The following is a 25,044-nucleotide window of genomic DNA, read 5'->3' on the forward strand; positions in this document are numbered from 1 at the left end:
AGTCTCCAAACTTCCCAGATTCTGATGCGATCAAGCATCCACAGCATGAGCCAGATCCACGGAGGATCCACGGCACGACCCACGGGACATTTTAGGAAAGCTATGACAATGAATATTGTGTCTGAAATCGTGTGCTGGCAGCATGATCATACTGAAGAGCAGATGACCAAGAAAGGAAGATTACTGAACAAGTGAATGAGGGTAATTTTATCTCTTCAAGCAGGATGCAAACTAATTAAATGCTCCGGACAAATGAAGCCATTTAAAAGCCTCTTATTCTATGAATGATGCCTTGCTACCTACAGTGTCCCTGCTGCTATTTTTACATGGGCTAAGAGTCCTATCCTTCTGCAGAACAAAGATCAGAAAATTATAGGAGTGAGATATTTATTCCTGTGTGTCATTCTGCAACAGTGGCTTGTAGTATGGCACTGTTAAATGCATCCCTGTTGTGTCCTAAGACAAAGAATGGTCGGCTTAAAGAATACATTTATCTGAGTGTAGCATATTAAGCTAAGCATTGCCTCCTGTGGACGAAGAGATGGGGATTTTCTTGATGCCCTTCTTGCCCTGGAGGAATTGTTCTGAGCTTTCACATGAGTTGCCATATACCCTTAAAACAACAAGCTCTGCTTTTGTTCAATTTTTCTCCTGTGTCCAAATCCTCCACTCATTTCATTACTTCAAGGGAGATGCCACAGGAATGTCTCTGCCCACACACCTCTGTCCTGGTCCTAGCCCAGCAAACGACATCATCTCAGTTTCTGAGAGTTTTGACGCAGTTACCATTGTCATTGTGAAATGAAATAGGCCAACCCTGATTGTGTTGAGTCTACTCAGTAGTTCCCTCTGGGTGTGTGGTCCCCTGTCGCCCTCTGTAATTCAGCTGAAATGTGCCCTATAAGCCCTGTTGGAAACACAGAAATATTTTAGGTCCCTCTAACTGGGCACTATTGCTGTTCAGTCCTCTGACTTGCAAGAATGTCTTCGCTGACAGTGGGCAAGTTTGGTCTCTGTCTCCCTGCTGCATTTTATGTTGCTCCCCCTTTGCTCCTGTGTTCTTAGACAGTCAAAGACCTCGGTAGTGTGTGTGGGGGGGGAGAATTTCATGCTGCTGCTGGCTGTCGCTCCCACAATGCACTGTCTCGCTTGCAAGACACTCAAAATCTCCCATTGAGATATAATGTGCTGGAGTGAAGTGACATACTGCAGAGGTCATATTCCTGTTTTGCAATCAAGACCATAAAGGTTGGGGAAAAGTCGGACCAGCTGCCATTTCCCAGAGGCTTTTCCAGCGGGAGCGAAATGTAGATTTACCATCAGTCCTCCAGTCGCAAGATTGTTCTGCTTAAGTTAAAAAAAATGTTTTGGATCCTGAGAGCCCAAGCTGTGATAAAAGTACCTGGTAATCATTCTCCTGGTAGGCAGGCAGAATGAGACCTACTAGAGTGATCCATGGGGAAGATACTTATATCCTGAGGATACCCTCTTGCTTGCTACCTCTTACCTCCCTTATGGGATGCAATAAACCTACTGAAAACTTGTGTGTTTATGTGCACATGAGTGGATCTTTATCTTTTGAAGCAGAAAAGTCGCTGCTTTCGGCTAACCATACCATGGCATAATGGTAATAAAAAATCCTTTTACTGTTATCCTAGGAGCTCTGAACAGTGTGGTTCCTGTGTGGCACACACACAGGGATGATTCAGCTCATATTGATGCAGTCTTGGTATGTTATAATATGAATCATTACTCATAAGTGAACAGCACTTTATGTTTGATGCCAAGTCTCAGATAGCTTCATATAGCTCAGATTGTGAAAGGAGCAGTTTGATTTAAGGAGGTCTGTCAGACAATGAGGACCAAAGTTTTAGTTTCCACCCGTGGTATAAGGGACAAGGAGCCCTGTACTTACTTCCTTGCAGGTCTTTACTAACACGGTGTCTGCAGCAGTGGACACTGCTGCAGACAGATTTATCTCGAATCAGTCTCCTCTCCCTTCTCTTTTCAACATTTCCCCTTGTAGGTGGGAGTATCCAGTGGAAAGTTTCGATCTCTCAGCAAGAATTGATTATTATTCGCTATACTTTTTCAATTGAGCTCTCCATGACCTTTGAGTAAATTTCTATCTCTTTCTTTCATATTTTCTTGTTACTTTTAACTTGGCTAAGTCTAAATGATTTTTATGCCATTTGGTCCATCCTAATTTAATCCTTTAACAAAAAAACAGTGCGAGTGCTTGCAATGCCCTTTAAGCCTTAGACATTTTAGATTTTATCAGGTCTAAGTCAGTTTATTCTTAGCTGTTTTTTGAGGGAAAGATTGCCCAGTTTGTGTATTTATTGTAGAACTCACAGCAATGTGAACTAGGTCTTTGTAAGCTTAAAGGAGGCATGTGTTTTGACTGTGTAATGGCATTTGTTGGCAGATAGGAATCTTCCCTCAGGTGTCAGGTAGTGGTCCTCGTATAGTATGCATATTACCTCTGTTTTTGTATTTGTATTTGTATTGCATCTTTATTTTTAACACATTAAAATGCATCACACAGCAGAGATTAAAGATCATTTTGAAAAATTAGCATACAGTGTGAGAAAAGCATATGGAAGAAGCCCTGTCCAGCTACCGTAGTTACTCAACAATATGTTCAAATCAGATCATCTTCTATTTTTCAGATTTTAAAGTCACACACAAAGGGGCCTCATTTTATGCATTCAGTATCTTTGATAAGTTTGAAGTCATGTAACGAATATTGTACTGATACAATACAGTAATATGCAAAAAGAGGCTATTTACTAATTGTGATTTTCTTATCTTTGCAGCTCAGGAGCAGAACTTTGGGGATCGGTTCCTTCATGTTTTCATTCAAGATGGAAGCCCTGTTGCTAAACTCGGTTGTGGTGGCAGTCATATTTTGCATGCAGCTGTAAATCAGAACATCAATAACAACAGATGGACGTCAGTCACCATCAGGTAACGATATGGTGCTTCTACTTTGCTGTCATTCACCTAGAATTCAACCGCCAGGGAAGAACGTATTTTGTAACATGTGTCAAGCAAGCCTAGAACAATTGAAGGTACAGTCAGTCATTTTTTGAAGTTATTTATTAGAAAAAAATGGAACTGCACTCATAAATATGCATAAAATAGTGTGTAATTTCAGCTTCCAACAAACTGATGCATTCTCATAAAGCATTTTAAATCTATTAAAAATACTGTTATGGGTTTGTGGAAGCCGCCTGCTTCAAATGTGTTCATCATGCTTGTGTATTCCCGATATTGTCGCAATAATTTATTGTCAACATTCATTGTCTGTACAGCTGACAAGAGCTGAGTAAACAACAACTAGTTGTAAGCTAACATTATGCCAGCTAATGTTAGGCTCGATTGTCCTTAAAACCACACTTTCCCTCCAATAAAAAGCTTTCAAGCAACAACAAAGTTAAATCCACCCATATCGGACTCCTTTCACAAAATGTTACAGACTTTTCTAGCATAAAAGAAGGTGGACACTTCTTAGTCAGCATTGCCAGCTGAGGTAAACAGTAGGTTGACGGCCTTCCACAGATTGGGAAAAGCTCAGGAGCAAATCGGACTCTGGAACATTCAATAGTAGAAGCAATATAAATCGTGTTTAAATGAATGTTTTTGATCTCTGTTTGTTGGCTAAAATGTGTTTATCCTATGGCAACCACTGTAGGTAGCATTATGAACTTGAAATTGGAGGGGTACGAAACTCAAATGACTGCAATCTACTGACATCTAGCGGTGAAAATTTTACATACTGTAACTTTAAATTTGTGAACTAAAATAAAGAATAGTAATATGTAAATTGTTTACATCTTATATGCATTATTTTTTTTACCTATCAACAGTTTTGTTTAAAAAAGCTCGTTTTTTTAATGTCCTTTGGTAATACTACTTATGAAAAGGCTTAAACAACAAATATAGCTGCTCTTTAGATTTATCATGGAAAAACATGTCACTTTCAAACATTTGGCAAGAGACTCGTTACCAGACCTGTTTTATATATATTTTGACTTATTGCTTGTTCCTTTCAAATAGTTCTGATCAGCCATCCTTCCCCCTGCACTGCTGATCTTGTGTCTCTGTACCGCACACAAAGGCTTAGAGGCTTCATCACTGTGGGGCAGAGTAAGCCAGCAGGAGAAATGAGAGAGTGCCTGCTGCTGAGCTCTGCTTCTATTTACTCTTGATCGGTTCAGCAATTTTATTCATATGCAAATGAGCCCATGACATCATCAAGTCATGTTTGAGCACCGAGTACCTACTTTCCTTGGGTGATAGTTGGCAACACTGAATACAGATGCCTTGCTGTTGTCAGCATGTATGCAGTGCAGTGCTGTGGTTGTATTTAACTGTAAATACTGTAATCCAGGCTCCAATGACCGGTGAAAAAATTCAAATTGCCTGAAGGCACTGTAACACAGACTCATCTCCATATTTTTTTTTTCCAATCTTTCCCTCTTGCATGACTCTCAAATGCTCGTTTTTTTTTTCTTTTCTATCTTGCTGTCATCTCGGGTTGTGTGGTGCCACTGCACCTAACATCAGAAAGGGAAAACATTTTCCTGTTTTTATACAAATACAGTTACACCACTTTGACTTTCTCATGTTATAACCATAAATGTCTGTCTGTTGCGCCACGCAGCAGCATTGCCACAGAGCCTATTCAACATTACCTGTCCAAGTTTCAGTACTATACTATGAAAACATTGGCACTCATTTTTCATAAGCTTTAGTTCTGGGGACATAACTGCTACACAGAGTACGACATTGCAGATGCAAAAATGCTTGGGTTTTTTGGCTTAAATTGTTTTCCCTACATTATGATCACATATAATTAAGCAAAAATCAAACTTAAAACCATGATAAAGAGTGTTAATGTTTCTTTACCTCACTCTATTTGAAATCCTCTTAGCTATGAAGGAACACTGTTTAGCAGTCGTGCACCACTTCGTCTTGCTAATCATCCTCAACAAAGGGATAAAAGACATTATGAATATTTAATCAAGAATTTAGAAGCCAGTCCTGACAGTAAACATAATTGAATGAATCACATTTTCCTTTTGTTGGTCTTCAAAAAGAAAATGTGATTCATTTCACTGAAACATTCAGGACTGTTTAAATTGGCTGCCACATACATGAAATATAAAGTCCATACCTTTCTCTCCAGTGAGCTTCCATTGAATTATGAACACTTTGACTGTGTAGAAATACTGAGTTTGGTTTCGGGAAAATGGATTATAATAACTTATATTTATTCAGACACACTATCAATAGCTATGCAGATTTTCTAAATGTAATGGTGTTACGGTGCATTGTGTTTTCACAAAACCGCGTGTAACGCAAAGGCAGATTGATAACAGCTGTGAAGCATGCAAAACATTTCCACAAGGCAGCAACTTTGTATTATATTTTCCCTCTCCAGAAATGTTTAATTGTATTATTTCACTTATAGCACAAATGGGCTATAGCACTCCAGAGCAGACAAATGCTGGCAAGACAAAAAGCCACTGCTGAAATGCCCCGTGCTGCCATATAAATTCACAAAGGGGAGTGTGCAGGGGGGATGCTGTGTCATTTTTCATTTGGGGAGGACATGTTTGTTGCTGGCTTGGTTTTTGATGTTGGGAAGTTTTCCTTTGGGGATGTTTAGGGCAATACTGCTGCGATTAAATTTGAGAGTGACAGACTCCAAACGCTCCCCTGGTCATTTGTGAGGTGTGTATGCTTTTAGCCGAATCCCGTACTACTTGCCATTCACTGTTGGAGTAATTTCCATTTACACTCAGTCAAAGATCAACAAGGATGACACACAGCATTCTGCAGCATCACATTTCTTCCCTTGTCAGAGGTGAACTCTGAGTCCCTGGCAGACATGATTATTTAAATTTATGCTGCTTTTGTTGGTGCTTTTTTCTCTTCAGTCAAAGGAATGGGAGTAGTGTCTCAAGTATGATTCAGGCTTACTGAAAAATATTCTTTTTTGTCTGACTGAGGATCCTGTGTCTAGCACCTTCTGGGTTTTGATGTTCATGTTGATGTTTTTTACTGTTGAAAATGCACCAAATTTTCCGTTTCTGTAGAAGCAGTGCATGAATACCTCATCATCACGTCTTTTCTTAGAACCTTTGTTTGAAAGGATGAAAATGTCAGCGTTCTGCTTGATCACAGAAAGTAAAGGTTCTCAAAAAAACTTGCCTTTAGTCTTCTTTGGTGATGCCATAGGGTAGTGTTGCAGGTTGTTTTAATTCTGTCTTGAATTGCTTTGATTTCAAAAGAAATGTACATCTGTATTTACACTTTATTAGGTACACCTTGACAATACTGGGTTGGACCCTCCTTTTCCCTTTAAAACTGTCCTAATTCGTGTCCTAATTCTTCATGGCATAGATTCAGCAAGTGGCTGGAAACAATCCTCAAGACTTTTGGTCTTGGCGTGAGAGCATCACACAGATGCTGTAGATGCAAATCTTTTGCTCCACCACATCACAAAGGTGCTCTGTTGGATTGAGATCTGGTGATTGTGGAGGCCATTTGAGCACAGTGAACCCTTTTTCTTGTTCAAGAAACCAGTTTGAGATGATTTGGGCTTTTTGACATGGCACCATGTCCTGCTGAAAGCAGCAATCAGAAGGCGTGCACTCTGTGGCCATAAAGGGATTGACATGGTTGGTAATAATACTCAAGTAGGCTATAGCATTTAAACGATGGTACTAAGGGGCCTAAAGTGTGCCCCACAAAATATCGCCCACACATTACACCACCATCAGCAGCCTGAGCAGCAGAAACAAGGCAGGATTGATCCAGGTTTTCATGGTTTTCATACCAAATTCAAACCAGTCATCTGAATGCTGTAGCAGAAATTGAGGTTCATCAGACCAGGCAATATTTTTCCAATTTTCCCCTTTCCAGGTTTGGTAAGTCTGTGTGAACTGTAGCCTCAGTTTCTGTTCTTAGTTGACAGGACAGGCACCCGGTGTGGTCTTCTGCTGCTACTTCAGGTTCAAATTGATCTGCCTGCACAGATGCTCTTCTGCATATCCTGGTTGTATGAGTGGCTATTCTGGTTACTGTTACCATCCTGTCAGCTCAAAACAGTCTGACTTCTAGCAACAACAACAAGGCATTTTCACCCTGAGAACTCCCACTCACTGGATATTTTCTCTCTTTCAGAACATTCTCTGTAAATCCTAGAAATGGCCATATGGAAAAAAATCCCAGTAGATCCGCAGTTTCTGAAATACTCGGACCAGCTCGTCTGGCACCAACAACCATGCCACATTCAAAGTCACTTAAACCACTGTTCTTTGCGATTCTGATGCTCGGTTTGAACTGCAGCAGCTCGTTTTGACCGTGTCTACGTGTCTAAATGCTCTGAGTTTCTCCCACGGAATTGGATGATTTGTGTTAATGAGCAATTGAACAGGTTTGCCTAATGAAGTGCTTCTCAGTCAATGTGTATTTCATAATTAGATCCCTTAAATCACTTTTCTTTTAAATTAGCACCGTATTCACATTACATCCACATTACGGGTGGGTTGTTTTGTCCAAGCAATGTTTTTGTACACATACTCTTGAGTGTCTTTCTCCAGCACAGTATGATATGCGAACAGAATGAGCCAAGGATCAGTCAACCAAGTTTATGACTAATGGATGAGGCCATGATGTCCAGACTTTTACTTCCTCTACAGCTCCAAAAAAACAAAACAAAACACTGGACCCACGATTCTTCTAATGCAGCTCTTGCTATGCCCTTCCTGTGTGGCAAAATCTGAAGTCATGAGTATTTTGCCTCCAGCCTGAAATCTCCTGAAATACTATGTGCTTGCTCTGACCACAAAACACAGGACAGCAAATAACAGGAAGAGCATTAATTATTAGTTGCTGATTAAATTATTATGATTCTCTAACTGTTGCTTTTCACAATAACAAAAGAATAAAAAAAATGGCGAATGTAGTTTCTCGTCCCATTTTTAATTCAGCGAGTATGCTATCATTTGCATCGCATATTGAACTCTAACGATTATTTAATCATTTAATCGTTAAACTTATATTTAATGGCCTGTTCAGTGATCATCGAATAGTTTTGTAGAAAAAAATGAACATGTGGGTGTGAAATGTCTCCTAGCAACAGCTGCTGTACCAGGAAGAAAACAGACTTATGCTGTGAGAAGAAACACTGGAAAGAATTTCAAAAAAGTAACTTATTTCAGGGCATCTCAGGGAGTCAGGGAATCTGACTTCTTTGAATTATTGTCACAGAAACATTGGAAACTCAGCTTTCTGAGTTCGAGTCCTCTTCAGCTCCGAAACACTGATTTACTTCACTCAGCATAATGTTGGCTGATATAGAACTAAGAGGGCATTTTAGTGCGAGTCAATCAATGGCGCATTTTGTTATACAGTGTGGTTAGATCTATCTTATGATTTGTGTCTATCCTATTAATGGGTACATAACCCCTTTGCAGTTTGTGAAAGTAATTACCAAACAGCTACACTACAAGTGAACACTTCCCTGCTGGGTATTAATCCTTTGGAGAGTAATAGAGAAAAATGTATTTGGGGAAATGCCACGCCATATGTGCGCTTGTTTCAAAAGTATCTGGTTTAATAAGGGCCATTTTTGTTTTTGAAACCACGTCCTTTTTTTTCACAGCAAGGTATGTGTATCAATTACACACTATTCAGAGTTGTATTGACAAGTCCTCCCATGAAAGATTCAGCAGCAGCCCTGCCTGCTCACTTGGAGTTTCTTTTGTGAAGCTTCACAATACCACGAGTGTTGCTGTGTGCTGTCTAATTGTATTGCTGGAGATATAATGATAGAACACAGGCTACCCAAATTAATTGAGGCTTGCCAGTCACAGCACAAATTATGCAGCAAATGCTGCAGTGCTGCGTGTGTGAAAGTCACTGCACCAGAGCCAGCCATTACAGTCAATGCAGGTGTAGTCTATGATCTGATACAGAGCATGTTGCACTTATGGAAAAAAAAACAACAACAACAACAACAAATAGAGCCCTTCGGATATCTTGTGCAATAGGTGCTGTGGCGTGATATGACATTTCATGATTTGTAACCATATGGAAGGTTATTTTCAGTTACATCTGATGCAGCGCCGCAACCTGTTGTGCTAATAAGAATATCAAAGTAACAGTTGGTACTTGTCTTCTTTGTGTGTGTGAGCCAGCTACAGCTCACTGATAATAAACTCTACTGAGCGTAGTCTCCATTTGCAGAACTAACAGACACTTAAATCAATCAAATGACTCACAACTGATAAATTCACAACTTACATGTTACACATTATGATTTGCTCTTTGTAAGAATCAGAAATATGGATAGAATAACAAGCCTTTTTTTGTGCCTTTTTTTCCCAGACACTAAAAACTGTTGCAAGGGCACCGTGCAGTGCATGATGTTTTACTGCCATCTGTTGCCAATACTTTCAGATGTTTAATGCAAAAGTAATATTTTAATGATTATCCTCCTTTATTATTAGTTGTCTGCAGGGGACTGTGAAGAGGGAATGTTCTTATTGGATTGTAGAGACAAACACCCACCTTCAGGTTTAACAAATACCTCTGTGTAAAGGTGCAGTCCTGAAAATATTTGCAAGGTCCCTTAACATTCCAGGTAATATTTCAGTGGTGATCCTCTGGAAAGTTGCTGTAATGCAGTTGCCCTTAATTAGTCACACACCAGACGCAGTCTAAATGAGGATGTTAGAGATGACAAATCACTCATGATTAGAACATTAGCCAGATGAACAAATGCATAAATGATGATTGAGTTAGGAAAATGATCACAGCCATATTGTGGTGTGGTCTGTCTTTGGAGAAATATTTATCCGTTTCTGTTTGTTTACCTCAAACTGGAACTTTGCTGTGTGGGTCCTGTGAGACCCAGAAATGAATGGTGCACAAGGGGCCCAATAAGAAATCAGTTTCTTCCCTACGTTAGACAAAACCACTGCTTCTTTTCCTTCTTATTCATTCATATGTTTGTTTGTTTGGTTTTGGGCTTCTGTGTGTATGTGTGTGGTGATTATAATGTGGAGCTGTAGGCCATATTTCTAGCTATCTAGACCACATAAAGTAGTTATACTCATTTTTTAAAATATATAAATAGTCAGGTTTTCCTTAAAGCAAGACCATTGTAAATTAGCTTGCTGGAATATTCAGTGTGCTCATAAGAACTCATCAAGTAACATCATCCCGCTTGCTTTGTGCGCAGGCTTTCCATATTTCCCAGGGACAGTTTTTGTAGCATTAGTAGCCCGAATAAAAGCTACTGTGGTAAGCACCAAAATATTCATCAAGCGCCCTCAGCAATAGAGGTTGTAATGATATTGTGATGTTTCATACCTCGCAAAATGGTCCATTTTTGTTGCACAAAGATAAGGATTGATATATCGCACCACTCTATCCCTTTCATTAGGATCCAAGGAACAGCGGGGCAATATCCCAATGTAAGAGAGTGAGCTCACTGGAACACACTGAGCACCACCAGGATGTTAATGGATGTCTTTTGTGGACATTAGGTTGCCTTTCACATTTGCCAATGTAAATGTGCCTTAATTTATCAGCGAGTGTGTACAAAACGGCTCTTATGATTTCCACACCTGTAATTAGTCCTACCTGAAGTTGAGTATGATTGCCGCAGGGAGGTGTCCTGGAAGGCTGTTTCAAATTAGCAGGAGGGCGATTGCTCTGATTGTTTCCATCTGGCTATTAAAGCAGACGTTTGAGGGTTGTTCCTCATCAGTCATCATTGGTACAATCAAAAAGAATGGCTGAATAAGTTACGAAATACGCAGAATCGTAGATGTGAGGCGTGTTTACGGGCTGGTTGCAAAGAAACCCACAGAACACAAAGTGCATCACGCATTGCCGTGTTTACGTGTGTGGCGGAGAGCGGGCAACCTTTTGCATAATGTTGAGCCTTTTAAAGTGGCTTCTATTGTGTACTGCCAGCATAAGGCCGGTGATGAATTGGGGAGAGGGGATCACTTGACTTTGCCAGAGCTGGAATATGACACAAGTAGACCATCTACTTAACATTACGGCTGCAACATTAATGACTACTACAATTGTATATTTCCCCAGAGAGACGCTGAGGGTCAAATGATAAAATTATCTTCCTTCTCATTAGGTTTGTAATGTATATCTAGTTTGTGCCCTCGTTTTTATCATTAATTAATCCTGAATGACATAATGAGCACTCATACCCATAATCATGTTTTTTGGCCTATTGTTATCATTGTTATCAGTAGTAACAGTAGTAGTGGTAGAAAACCATAGAAAATGTTATTAAAACTGGTATTTATGTCACAGATCATGTACCTGGTTATGATTGGTGATCTCACTCTGTGGTTTTTCTTTAGGCACTCCATAAGCACTGTTGCATTATTGTGTCCATTTCAATTTGACCGAGAAACACAACTACTTACAGAAAATAAAAAGCACTGAGCACTGAGCCAAAACCTATTTCTGGCCTTCTTATTTGAATCCAAAACTGGGGAAAACATTGCCTGTTTTTTCTTGTCTCTCCTGGGTTTAGGGTGAGAGCTTGTGATACAAACGGACCATTACTTCAGACCCAGTGTGCCAGTGCATAGAGTGTCTTATAAAACGATGTGTAATGTATATCTAGTAAGTTTATGGAATATTCTCCATGGTCACATTAGGAGCTTCACTGCTGTCTGCTCTGTTTGTTTCTCCATCAGAGCCTTTTCCACACTTTGCTGGCCTTATTGTGAGTATCAGACATGGCAGGGAGATGGCTTCCTAACTTACCCCTGGTTTCTGTGTCTTCTCTTTTAACAGATACAATCTGCCTGTTGGCAAACAAGGAGGGCCGTGTATGATTGAAATAGCTGCAGATAATGGCACGGCTCAGCATCTCGAGGAGTACGTCTCACACCCTATGTCACAGGTATCCTGACCTCTCTGCACTCAAATCCACCCTTTGTACAACCATCATCTCTGTACAACCATCTCATTTCAAACACATAATTATCTCTCAGTTATCCTATTCCTTTTACAGCACAGTTTGCCTTAAAAACATTGAAATGTTGGTACAGCAGCAATATCATCGCCTGTGGATCCCGATATTCTTCAGTAAATAATAATAATTAAAGAAATACGCATGTATTTCCATTGAGAGCCATTCCAGTATTTAAACGCTGCTCTAATAATGAATGCCACAGAGCCATCAGTGGCTTTTAGTTTTTGTAGTAGGGTTGTTTGTCAGTTTATTTGTTTATATAAAGGCTGCATTGTTATCTAAAATTTCTGAAATCTGCTAAATGTCATTGTGACAATTATGAAGTAAAACAGTATAAATGCAGCATTAATGTTAAAGAGCAACACAGGAAATATGCCCTGGCATTTATGTCATATAGACAGATGATGTTTACTGGCAATTTTTTTCCCCCTGACATCCCTGCATTTTTCCCACAGCCCTATACATTTGGCACCCCCACAGCGCCAACAGACTCGCCACATTCAAATGAACAACTTATAGAACTCGTGACAGCAGGGCCATCAGTAGATTGACTGTATGTTGTTGTGCGCTGCCAAAGCCCATTGCTTTATGAATACAAAACAGGCTTCCATTTAGAAAAAAGTGCATCTTTTACAGTATTATCTATAGATGATCACAATTGGCAAACGTGTAAGCCACATCAAGCTTGTTCTATTGTTAATCACAGGCTGGTCTTTTTTTTCTGGCTCATTAATTTGATTAACAACACCTATATTTGTTATTAATTAATAATTTTGCTTTCACATTCAAATATGCAGAGAGAGTCTCAACCTTCCCACTGGCCCAACATGCCTCCCACTCCTCAGTGTGATTTATGGTCTTCTAATTTGAGATGCCAACATGTTTCTTTGTTCCTCATTCATTACACGAGCACTATCTTTGCTACAATTAGACATCACAGTGCTAAACTTTTTCTTGTATTGTCAGGTTTAAAGATGAAGTGAATGAGTGCGTTTCTAAAAATAAAAAAATACTACTTACATGCTGTGTATATTTGTGGATAAACAATACAAGTAAAAAGCTACTTGTAGTGTCTTGTATCAAATGAAGATCTTAAAAATCTCTTGGAAACAAATATGTGCTTTAGTTATTTCTGTGTTGTATTTGTGTTGGCTTTATCTGACACTGTCAGCCAAGAGAAGAAGTGAGTGGGCTCAAAACTAAAGCCAGCTGTAGACTTCAGAGAGAGATAGCTGCTGTCACTTTCCAGTCTAGACTGCCGAGGCTAATCAGACAGCTTAGCAGATGTTGGTGAAGCAATATTGCCATCTATTTCACTGTTAGTATATGTCAAATTAGAAGTATCTTGATTTCTCAGTAAACACTGTTATCTAGTTACTCAGGGCTGTGGCAAAGTGGCAGGCTGTAGTTTTCATTTTGGATTAGTTTCTTTTTAATTAGTACAAAGACAGGATACACCCAACTATAGAGCTGTTGTGTCAGGGTTCATAGCAGGCTTGCTGCTCTACTGGTGTATGAGACCAGATTGCATTCAATGTCCAGTAGCCAGTGCTGTAGGGGTATAATTACTCATAGATAAAAGGAATGAATGTATACATGTAGCTATAGAAATACTAATAATATGGCAATCTTAAAATAATGTGGTGAAATGTCGGTGTTATTGCAGTACATTAAAGAGCTTAATAAGCAACATCAGTTAGTATAGGAAAAGTAAGCTAGAAGTAAGTTACCTCAGTCTGGCTTGTTGCACTTCTCATGTTTACATTCTGTACTGGTTGTAGTTTTGTATTCTGTGTATATAAAGCTTTATTCTGGTTATATTTTTTAAAGCTGTTGGTTTTGTCTGTCCTCTTGTTTTTGACGTTTTGTTTTTAGTATTTATATTTACATTTTCTTGACATTTTTGATTCATGTTAAACTAGACAGCACCACATAGACCTAAAAGCAATGAAAATTTCGCATACTTCCATATACTTAATCATGGTTAGGCTCGCAGAAATTATAGTGAAACCTCTGTGACAATTTAGACTGAAGGCCAGTATTTTCTTCATCAGACAAAGGAAACAATCAAATTTTTTTGAAGAGTTAAATGAACATATCTATTTTCTGGCTTTGAAATATTACCTCTACTTATTCACACTCTATCCCATATTTACTAAGCAGAGCAAATTGGCTTTAAGCCACAATCAGTAAAAGTGCGGATTGGAGTAGCAATTTAAGCCAGCGAGTCAAACGAAGAATTGCCAAATTTCTGAAAACAAAAGCACTTAGTTGATTCCAGTAATGATCAAAACAATTTACCAAGGGCAGTACAAATTAGCATAGGGTCGCAGACATGCATGAGTAACCTGCCATCAGCACAGATACAGTTACTTTTAATGTGACAGGTGTTTGTGTACAACTTCTGATAAATACTACAAACAGCCTTCTCAATAAAGGGCCATTTGTAGTACCATAGGTAGTAGGATCGATGTGTGTGTGTGCGCTGTCCATGGTCCTGAATTGTGGAGGAAAAAAGAGGAAATAACTTGAAAATTTAATCTGAAGATTTCATGTGTGTCATGAAATATTTGTTGGTGCGAGGGATGCCATGAGGTTTTAGGTCTTCCTTGATTTTTTCCAGCATCTTTTTTTAGAATAATGTACCTGTAGCAATCTATAAGCTGTGATAATATCCTCTACTGCCAATCCAAAAAGAAAATGTAGCCCTTTTGACACACCCTCTCTTTTCTTGTTATAGCAGCAACTAGTGAAACCATGCAAAGTGTTAAAAGACAGAAATATTGTTTCTTTATTAGATAATGGTGCAATTACTTAAGCATTTTAAATTATCTCCTTGCCAAATGCTGTGGTCCGAAAGGGAAACACCTTCAAATATATATTCAATAAGGCAATCCACAAATAAAACACGGCCTTGCCTTTTAAACTTTTCACTATGCATCTTGAGTAAATCCACACAGTATGTTTTTTTCCTTGCTCAAAGATGGTTCGCACTAGCCCAAAGGCATAGTTAACCTAGCCCCAAGGTTTTTGTCTGTTTTTATTGTGGCCAAGTTTTACTCATCTAAACTGGCCTTACATGTGCATAAGAAGAATATGAAACAGATTCCACACTGCCTAGCCCTGCCTTCAAATAAAATTCGAAAATGATCACACTGCTCGTGTGAAAGCAGTGCTGTGGGTCCACTTACAAAGTCATGAATTTTACATTAGTGGGGCTTTTCAAATGGACTCTTCTCATAAACATGGTAAACATGCTTGAAGGCACCATAAAGTCATACATTATCATCAGCCCATCATCATCACACAGCTACAGTGAATCACATACAAGCACAGTTTAGCTTGTTTTAAAAGTACCCATCACGCGCTGCTTGTTTTATTTGAATCTTAAGCTTCTTTAAAGATACTTTCGAGGTCCTTAAAAGTGTGGCTTCATTGCACATACATTCACAGGAACCCTGTCATGCATGTCTCTTTATAGGCTTTTAAATCTGCAGCGGTTATGTCATTTAAAGCTTGTATTGAGCCAACATCCTAAATGATAATGTGGTCTAACACTTAAGTGTCCCTTCACTGAACACCTCCACTTCAGCTGTCCAACACTTCCTCCGATGCCAGCACGCAGTTATGACGAGTGCCAAGGATGTATAAATCCTGACATGACTGATGTGATTTTGTAATGGTAGAGACGAAACTGGAAATAGTACTTTGAGATCTTTATACTGTTCACATACAGTATATTACATGACAAGGTTGCATATTATCACTATACCATAACAAAACATATGTAAAGTGGCAAATGAGCTTTTTTAATCTCTGAGTTAACATCCAGTGTCCATAATTTTTACACGATATGGTACAAGTGACTCAGAAATGTTCATGTCAACACATTGCTCTCTTATTATAGTTTGTTTTGTTTTATTACCCATTTAAATGTTTAAGTACATTTAGACCTTAGAGTAAACCACAGGAACAGTAAAAATCTTTTTGTGCTCGTTGGCTAGGACAGAAATGTAAAGGAAGGAAATTTATACAGTACGATGGAATAAAATATAGGCACTTTTATGCTTATGTGATGTACTCGTTTGTAGCATTTTTCCAGACACAGCTGCAGTTGTTAAGTTGACTGTTACGAGAGAATAAGTTACAGGCTCACACAATTTATCTATATTAGCCAAATGTTACCCAATTACTGCACATCAAAGGAACCTACCAGTGTTTTTAATGATCATTATCTCTAGATATGTGACATCCACAGAACTGAATAGGAAAACATTACTTGGTGCTCATATTTTTCTAAACTTAAGAAAGCATTAATTTTGATGGTTAGTCTCACATTAAACATGGAATACATTAAATGCCCAGAATCCTCACTTCCCTTGCACCCACTGTTTTTTTCCACATGCCTTCCATTTCCTTTACTTACCCATTAACTTCACAACTGGAGGATAAGTTTTAACATAACAGTTAAAAAAACATGGGGTCTAGTGTAATAGTGTAACAGATAGTGTAACTGACTTAATAACATGAATATAAGTTACATACTAGGTGATACTAATACCTCATTACACCAGAGGGTAACAGTAGCTGAGTCTGTTATCTTTCTTCTTCATCTCAGGATACATTAAGGCCCTAATAATGTAATAGCAGTAACAATTTCACACACACACACACACACACACACTGTGTTTTCATATCTTTGTGGGGACATCTAATTGACATAATGCTTCCCCTAGCCGCTTCCCCTAACCATCAAAAATGAATGCCTAATTCTAACCATAACTTAATTATAACCTGACACTAAAACCACATTTTGAGTCTGAAAAATGCCTTCAAACTTGTGGGGACTGGGATTTTGTCTCCATAAGGGCTGTTGGACCCCATGAGCATAGTAAACTTCCAATTTTTGGTCCCCACAAAGATATGTAAACAAGTTCACACACAAACACACACACAAACATACATTTTAACAAACTGGGTTTTTTTCCTGAAGTACCTGAAGGGACATGTCTTATAGGATTCAGTGTGATTTAATAACATATACTGCTGATCACTTATGTGTGTTAATTATTCATTTATTTATTTATTTATTTTTACAGGGGACCTTTGGACCCATATTCCTTGGGGATGTTTCATCTCAGTGGGACATCCATGGCAAGAGTGAAAAACCAGAGAAGAGATTCATTGGTTGTATCAGAGAACTTCAGGTCAACTCAAAGGAGATTTACCTGATGGGTGAGGCAGTTAGAGGGAGAAATATCAAGAACTGTGACCCTCCTGTCTGCCAGCACTTTCCTTGTCGTAATGGAGGAACTTGTATCAGGTAACAGGTCACTTTTTACCCTATTAAAGTTTACTTAATTGTCTTTAAACCTGAAAGCCACAAAGAATATAGGATATCTAATTGTCCTTCTTTATGGAGTAATAATACATTGGACTCAGTTACTTGGCGTGAACTGCGGCAGATTTGTATGGAAGACTGAAATTGCCAGAATCAAAAAACAGTAAATCAGGATATAAATTAGAATGCTATTAAATGCATAACTTGAATGTATCACATAACATAATGTAATTGAAACGAATGCTGGTACTTATGTAAATATGGCTATGCACTAACCATTTCTTAATGCAAAACTCATCAGTTGTCAAGCTCATCATAGCAGCACTGGACTAATTCCAGTGTGGGCGTACTGGAGGGTAGCTGGGCTCTATGGAACATTGGCTTGTGCCGTGGTATCAGTGCAAAAACAACAAACAAACAAACCAAAAAAAATTGTAACTTGATTTTTTGTTGCATTAAGTGAGAAAAATATTTGGCAATTTCGATGATAAACTGTCATCACACGACAGACATTTTTGTCTAGTTTTGATCTAAATTAGCAATTTCTGCTCTTTCTTGTTTTCCAGCCACAATGATGCGCGTTATGAATCATTCAAATGTCTGTAATGACGTCTGGAGCAGGCGGGTCAATAACACTTCATAATGCTGTCTTTCTGCAGTTAACAAAATAATTTCAATTTAACCATAAACAAACATACAAAGGCTGCAGCTTAGCAAGCTGATTTTTTTTTCTTCTTTTAATGGATGATGGCTTTCTCAGAAAGCTTGTACCAAAACACTGATTGCACTATGAACAACACAAAGAAAGGGGGTTCAGGTGAAAAAGAAACTGCTGGCTTTATTATATTGCTTTCCCTCAGCTTTCCCATGTCATGGATTCAAAAAGGTGCTGGGAACATTCCTCGGAGGTTTTGGTCCATATCTTTATGATAGCATCACACAGTTGCTGCAGATTTGTTGGCAGCACATCCATGATGCCAATCTGCTATTCTGCCATCCCTAAGAATCTCTATTGGATTGAAATCTGGTGACTGTGGAGGCCATTTGGGTACAGTGAACTCATTGTCATGTCCAAGAAAGCAGTTTGAGCTTTGCGACATGGCACATTATCCTGCTTGAAGCAGCAATCAGAAGATGAGAACACTGTGGTCATAAATGGATGGGCATGGTCAGCAATAATACTCAGGTAGGCTGTAACATTTAAAAGATGCTTACCTGGGGCACAGGTATGCCAAGAAAAAAACCCTCACGTCATTAAACCAGCAGCAGCCTGACTCATTAATTCAAAGCAGGATGGATCTGATTAACATGCTTTTATGTTATTTACCCCACATTTTGACCCTACCATCTAAATGTCACAACAGAAATTAAGACTCAACTGAACAGAGAAGGTTTATCCAATTTTCGACTATCAAATTTTGATGATGCAGTGTGAAATAGTTTCTTCTTCTTAGCTGAGACGAGTGGCATCCTGTGTGGTTTTCTGCTGCTGTAGCCCATCTGCTTCAAGGTTTGATGTGCTTTCAGAGATGCTCTTCTGCATGCATTTGCCATAATTAGTGGTTGTTGTTGTTTTGTTTTTTTTGAGTTACTGTTGCCTTCCTGTCAGCTCAAAACAGTCTGACCATATTCCTCTGATCTCTGGCAGCAACAAGCCATTTCCCCCCTGAGAACTCCCACTAACTGAATGTTTTCTTTTTTTCAGATCATCCATTCTCTGTAAACCTTAGAGATGGCCGTGTGGGAAAATCCCAGTAGATTAGGACTTTCTGAAATACTCAGACTTGCCCGGCTGGCACCAACAACCATGCCAGGTTCAAAGTCACTTAAATCGCCTTTCTTCGCAATTCTGGTGCTCGGTTTGAACTGCAGCAGCTCGTCTTGACCGTGTCTACGTTTTTAAAAGCTCTGAGTTTCTCCCACGGAATTGGATGATTTGTGTTAATGAGCAATTGAACAGGTTTGCCTAATGAAGTGCTTCTCAGTCAATGTGTATTTCATAATTAGATCCCTTAAATCAGTTTTCTTTTAAATTAACAACATATTCACATTACATCCACATTATGGGTGGGTTGTTTTGTCCAAGCGATGTTTTTGTACACATACTCTTGAGTGTCTTTCTCCAGCACAGTATGATGTGTGAAAAGAGCAAGCCAAGGATCAGTCAACCAAGTCTATGACTTATGGATGAGGCCATGATGTCCAGACTTTTACTTCCTCTAAAGCTTCAATAAAAACACTGGACCCACAGTTCTTGTGATGCAGCTCTTGTTATGCTCTTCCTGTGTGGTAAATGTCTACATCTCTACATCATCCCAGAGTCTGTAACATTTGTTCTATTGAGAATTTCAAAATTTGAACTTATGAGTATTCTGCCTCGGGTCTCAAATCTCCTGAAATAACATGTTCTTGCTCTGAAACGTCGATATAAAACACAGGACAGCAAATAACAGGAAGTGCTGCTGCTTGAGTTCCTGCCATGTGATTGTTTGATTAGATATTTGCATATTTTGCATTGACAGCCAGTTGAACAGGTGCACCTCACAAATTGGCCAGTGAGTGTGTGTTGGTCTGTTTAGAGCTGTGATTTCTTCTAAGGGAAATGGGTCCATTTGTCTCAGGTGTACTATTTAGCCTATCTACTCTGAGCTTATTGTTTTGGGTTTTACGAGCCAAGACTTTAAATCTGACTTTATTGGTGTCATCAGTGCAGTCAGCTGTTTTCAGCTAAAAGGCTCTAAAATCTTATTTTTCATTATCTGTCAAATATTACAACAAGAGGTATCAACCAGCAGGTAAACATACATTTAGTGGATGAAGGGAGTTATTTCTCCTGGGAAATGATGAAGTCAAATAAGAGAGAAAAGAAAAGAGATATTGGATTTTAATTCATCAGGTCATCAGAATGTGTCGCAAATGAAATACAGCTTAACATCTGCTGGATGTGTGATCTTCTGTCATCTTGAAAGCTGGCTGGAAAGATGACACATGGGTGTTGTTTACAGCTTCAAATTAAAATCTCCCTAAAAGAGTAGGGTAGCCATGGCCAGTTAATTTTTGCTTTTTCATGTCAGTTTTTTCTTGTCCACTAAAGGCAATCGCTACGCCAAAGTTAGTCCTGCATGCCAAGGCAAATATGCGAAGATCTGCTCTTCCTTTATCTTTATCTAGTGCAGCTCATCAGACTGCCATCAGCCCCCACTTACCAGCCATTTTGCCTGTCTTTTTAAATATGCATTAACTACACATGATGCTCTTTCACCTTAGGTAATCTAGAAAATAGTTGCTCTAAATGCCTTCTTCATTGTGTTATGACACTATCAATTAACAGATGCATTTATTCAACAGGAAATGAAAACGGACACCATGAATATTGGAATATGAATAGCTCCAAGAATACCAATTAAGAGCTGGTGGCACTGGCTTGTCATGTGCGAGAGACTGGGCCTTGCAATTATCTGTGTGATGAATATGCGTTATTGCAGTATCCTCTTGAACCACACAGCATGCAGAGGTCACCAGGAGTTCAGAGAGCTCTGGTCTTTGTGGTAGTTGCCCTGAATTGCACTACCGCAACATAATAAGATGAATAAGGACTTTTATCAGAAGTTCAGTTGGGGTGATTTTTACCACTGCCCGCTTTTAATGTGGCTCCTGTTCATTTAGGCAAGTAGAAATATCAATATTAAACCCAAGAGGATAATGGCTCGTGGCTGCTGTGTGATACATACACATTAACCAGCCAGGCAATCAGCACCTGAAAACTGTGTCCTTTTTATCTTCAGTGCCAGCCCTGCGATGGTTGATATCTGTGTCGTTTATAAATCTCGGCTGCAGGTCACACGGGCAGATGTTATTAGACCGAGTGTCAATGCAGTTTATTTTCAAGACATACACACGCATATAATCCTATTTTCAAAAAGGTTAGAAGACACTGTAAAGTGTAAATATAAACAGAATGCATGGATTTGCAAGTCATTTTAATACTTTGCTTTATTGATAACAGCATAAGAAAAACATTCTTACTGATATTATGCAGAGACTTCTACCACACAATTGTGTCATTGGCTTCCAGCTTTGCATACAGAGACTTCTTTAGATTCCGTAATTTATTTAATGATATTATGCACCTTGCATAATTAAATGGCCACATTAATTGTGCAGACAAACAATATTCTTAAATTGTTGAACCGTTTGCCCACACTGTGTTTTACAGCACCCTGAACCCATCTCTATAGTTACTTCTGAAAACCTCTCTGGGATCCTCTTTTTATACCCATTTATTGTTTAATTAGAGGAAAATGTGCAGACCTGATTTCATACAGTTAGATAATAAGTCAAAAGGCATCATGATGATTAGATAGTTTTTTAAATAAGTGTCTTGTCCCTGGATACTCTTCTCCCTGACTGTGAGTGTCCTGCTGGGGTGCTGATGCTGATGGCATCCCAGTATGCCTCTCTCTGTGCGTGCGCTGAACCTTTTGAGTGAGCAGTTGGCAGCACCTGAGGGTGTCTGTGGTTAGGCTGCGAGCATTAGGAACCCATGTTTACTCTGCCCAGAGAGGTCCTATTTTGTCTTTTTGCGCTTATATCTAGGCCTTGTTTGTCACATGAGCAAAGTTTGATTTCAAGGACTTTGGAAAGTAATACGGCAAATTATTTTCTTTATAAAATGACAGCTTTTATACTGCTTTTGTAACCATAACACAGGATTTTGTCTTTCTGTCTTTGTCTAATTTAAAATTTGCACAATGATCTCAAACAAGTAAGTGGGGCAGATAGCATGACAGGAAAAAAATAAAAAATCAGTTAGGGGACAAAGTTGTTTTTTTTTCTCAGCCCTTTAAGCTTATTATCCAACATGTCAAGCTACTTCTTTAAGTCCATATATCAAACCGGTAAAGTACAGTTGATGAGAGCTCTAACAAGGATGAAAATGACCCCAAAACCTAAAACTCTGAGCTATAAAACCAAAGCTGAATTAGATGAAAGATACTGAAAATCTGAAGGTAACTGCTGAGTTAGAAAATGGTTCTCTGTGAGCCTGTAACTCTGACAGACACGTTTCTAATAAAAGCATTTCTGATTTATTGTTAATGGAAACTTATTGATTGCAGCTGCTTTAGTGTATTCGTCATGGTGTGAGATTGTGTGATTTTCTCAGGGAAGTAAAAGAAAACGAGCTGATGGTCTACAAGGATAATATGAATAGAGCACATTATATTCACACTCAGAGGAGAATTTGTGCTAATTGGTTGAAGTAGAGATGGTGCTTTGCTGATTCTGTGGTGGCCGTGCTTTGGTAGCACTCAGTCCTCCTCATAAGTTCACTTCCTGCAAGTGTTCTTCACAAAGAAAGTGAAACTAATTTTACCTTAATCAGACCTCCAGCTACGCTTGTTTCAAAGTATCTACAAAATAACTCAAGGTCCAAGAAACAATTATTCCACTTCAACATAAGAAGCAAACATAGCTACCATTCTGAGCACAGTTGTGGTCTCAGAAGGATATTTCCAAAGAAAGCCCGCTCATTACAGACTTTATTGCATTTGCGTCTTTGAATTTTGGAGGACGAGTGCATTCAAAACAACTCTGTGAAGATGCCTTTTTTTTTTGTGAACTTTAATTTTTATATTGTTTTTTTTTTTTTGCACTGGTAAACATGTTTAAAATAAGTTCCTGTATAACCTTGACATATTTAGAAGTAACAAATAATGATAATAGGTAAATGGAAGCAAGTTGCATGCAACTCAATATGAAAGGAAAATGGCATTCAGCAGTTAAATTTCTTGTGAGATCTTTTTTTTTTAATCATTATTATTATTTTGACTCGAAATAAAGTATAATGAAATACATTAGAGATTTTACCATGACATCTGTATCTCTCTATTGGTCTTACTTAATTCATTAATTAAGACAAAAACGGTAATGTGTTAATCAGTCTCTCAGTACTTTTTTAACACCCCCATCTAATGCTTCCCGCTGAAGATGTAAATCTTTTAAAAGGAGCCACATTTTAAATATAGGTTAATTCTTCTTAAAGGCTAACAGATTTCCTGAAACAGCTGTGTGCTGTCACTCGAGCAGCAATAAATCTTGCATTTGCTGAGTGCTAACATGAGTTGTGGACAGATTTGATGGTCGATTGGCCTAAATATTGACTAAAATATTGATTTACTATTGACTTAAATTAATCTGCAGCAGTCATGTTCATTGCATTTAACTACCCTGAAAACACCAGTTCAGTGACGCTGGTCTTTCATGTGTGATAAAAAACAGGCTTTGTTGGCAGAAATAAAATAATGTATGGCAATTTTTTTTAATTAGGATTGGTAGTTGTCTTATTTTTAATAATGAAACAATTGAGGATTCTTAACATCAAGGATTGTTTTTGACGACTACCTCCTAGCCACAGTGTTTCGGGTTAACCGGAATTCAAAATTGTAATGTTTTGAAGTTTGTTTATACCAAATTTCTCAGCAGAGTCAGTCAGCAGGAATGGTTATTTGTTAGCTCGGGCTGGCTTGCAGGACTTTGGGAATGCTTCCTCAATGTGTTGCTGCCATGGAGAAAATAATATCTCCTGTAGAAATTTAGCAAGGAGAACAGCCAAGAATTACAGCTGTCATGGATGATGAGCTCAAAAAGACAGTGGAAAAATGCTGTCAGAGAAAATGATTGTATCGCTTTAAGAGCCTGACAGTGTGAGTGTGACTGATAGGCACAGGACGCACAAATTTGAGTTTTACATATTCTAGCATTTTGTGCATCGCATCAGTGATGAGGACTCGCTTCACTTTGGGTTAATGTTACCTCTTGAAAACTTTCCAACAACTCAACAGGATAAGTGCAACATGTTCCATATCCTAAAAAGTGTTTTCCTCAAACTCTCTTAGAAAGAAGGTAGCTTTACCAACATGCTCATGTCCTTGCAAAATAATAATGATGACAAAATGTGTTGGTTACTTTTTGGTTGCTACAGGCTAGAAATGTAGTTATTTCACCTGTCATATATAGATAGGCTTATTTTTATGCTGTTTGTTCAAAATCCCTGCAAGATTAAACAAAGTTAGGCCATTTACACTGTAAATTTCCAAAAGGCCAGTGCTTTTGATCAGTACCATCATCAGACACTTTTGTTAGGTCCACCTGTTTAACTGCTCATAATCAGCCAGTCACATGACATCAACTCAGTATGTTTAAGCATGTAGATATGGTCAACCTGCTGAAGTTCAAATCAAGCATCATATTGAGGAAGTGACTTTGACTTTAAGTGACTTTGAATGTGTCATGGTTTTTAGTGGCAGACAGACTGGTCTGAGTATTTTAGATCTACTGGGATGGCTGATATCAGGCTGATAGGAAGGCAACAGTAACTCGGATAACCATTAAGACCACCGCACTGGCTGTGGTCTTCTGCTGCAGAAGCTATTTCTGCTGCATCTGCACTTTTGAGATGTGGTAGAACAGGAAATTTGCATAAAGGATGTTCAACCAACAAATCTAAAGCAACTGTGTGATGCTGTCATGTCTATATGGATCAAAACCTCTGAGGAATGTTTCCAGCACCTTCTCGAATCCATGCTAATATGTTGGGTATGTATTTAGTGTATGAAAAGATGACATGTTTGAAATATTTTGGAATGAAAAGATCCCAGAGGTACTGTAC

The 25,044-nt window shown here is 38.6% G+C and overlaps 1 protein-coding gene across 1 annotated transcript in view; it reads left to right on the forward strand.

Annotated features, from left to right (window-relative positions):
• The window catches only part of eys (eyes shut homolog), a 158,268-nt gene that overhangs the window by 110,980 nt on the left and 22,244 nt on the right, over positions 1-25,044 (forward strand). Inside the window, exons 39-41 of the mRNA XM_039621642.1 lie at positions 2,820-2,970; positions 11,854-11,962; positions 17,134-17,357. Of these exons, the coding sequence (XP_039477576.1) occupies positions 2,820-2,970; positions 11,854-11,962; positions 17,134-17,357 (484 nt within the window). The remainder of the gene's footprint in view (positions 1-2,819; positions 2,971-11,853; positions 11,963-17,133; positions 17,358-25,044) is intronic.

Source organism: Oreochromis aureus, linkage group 13 (genome assembly GCF_013358895.1).
Source record: "Oreochromis aureus strain Israel breed Guangdong linkage group 13, ZZ_aureus, whole genome shotgun sequence".
Lineage (NCBI taxonomy): Eukaryota > Metazoa > Chordata > Actinopteri > Cichliformes > Cichlidae > Oreochromis > Oreochromis aureus.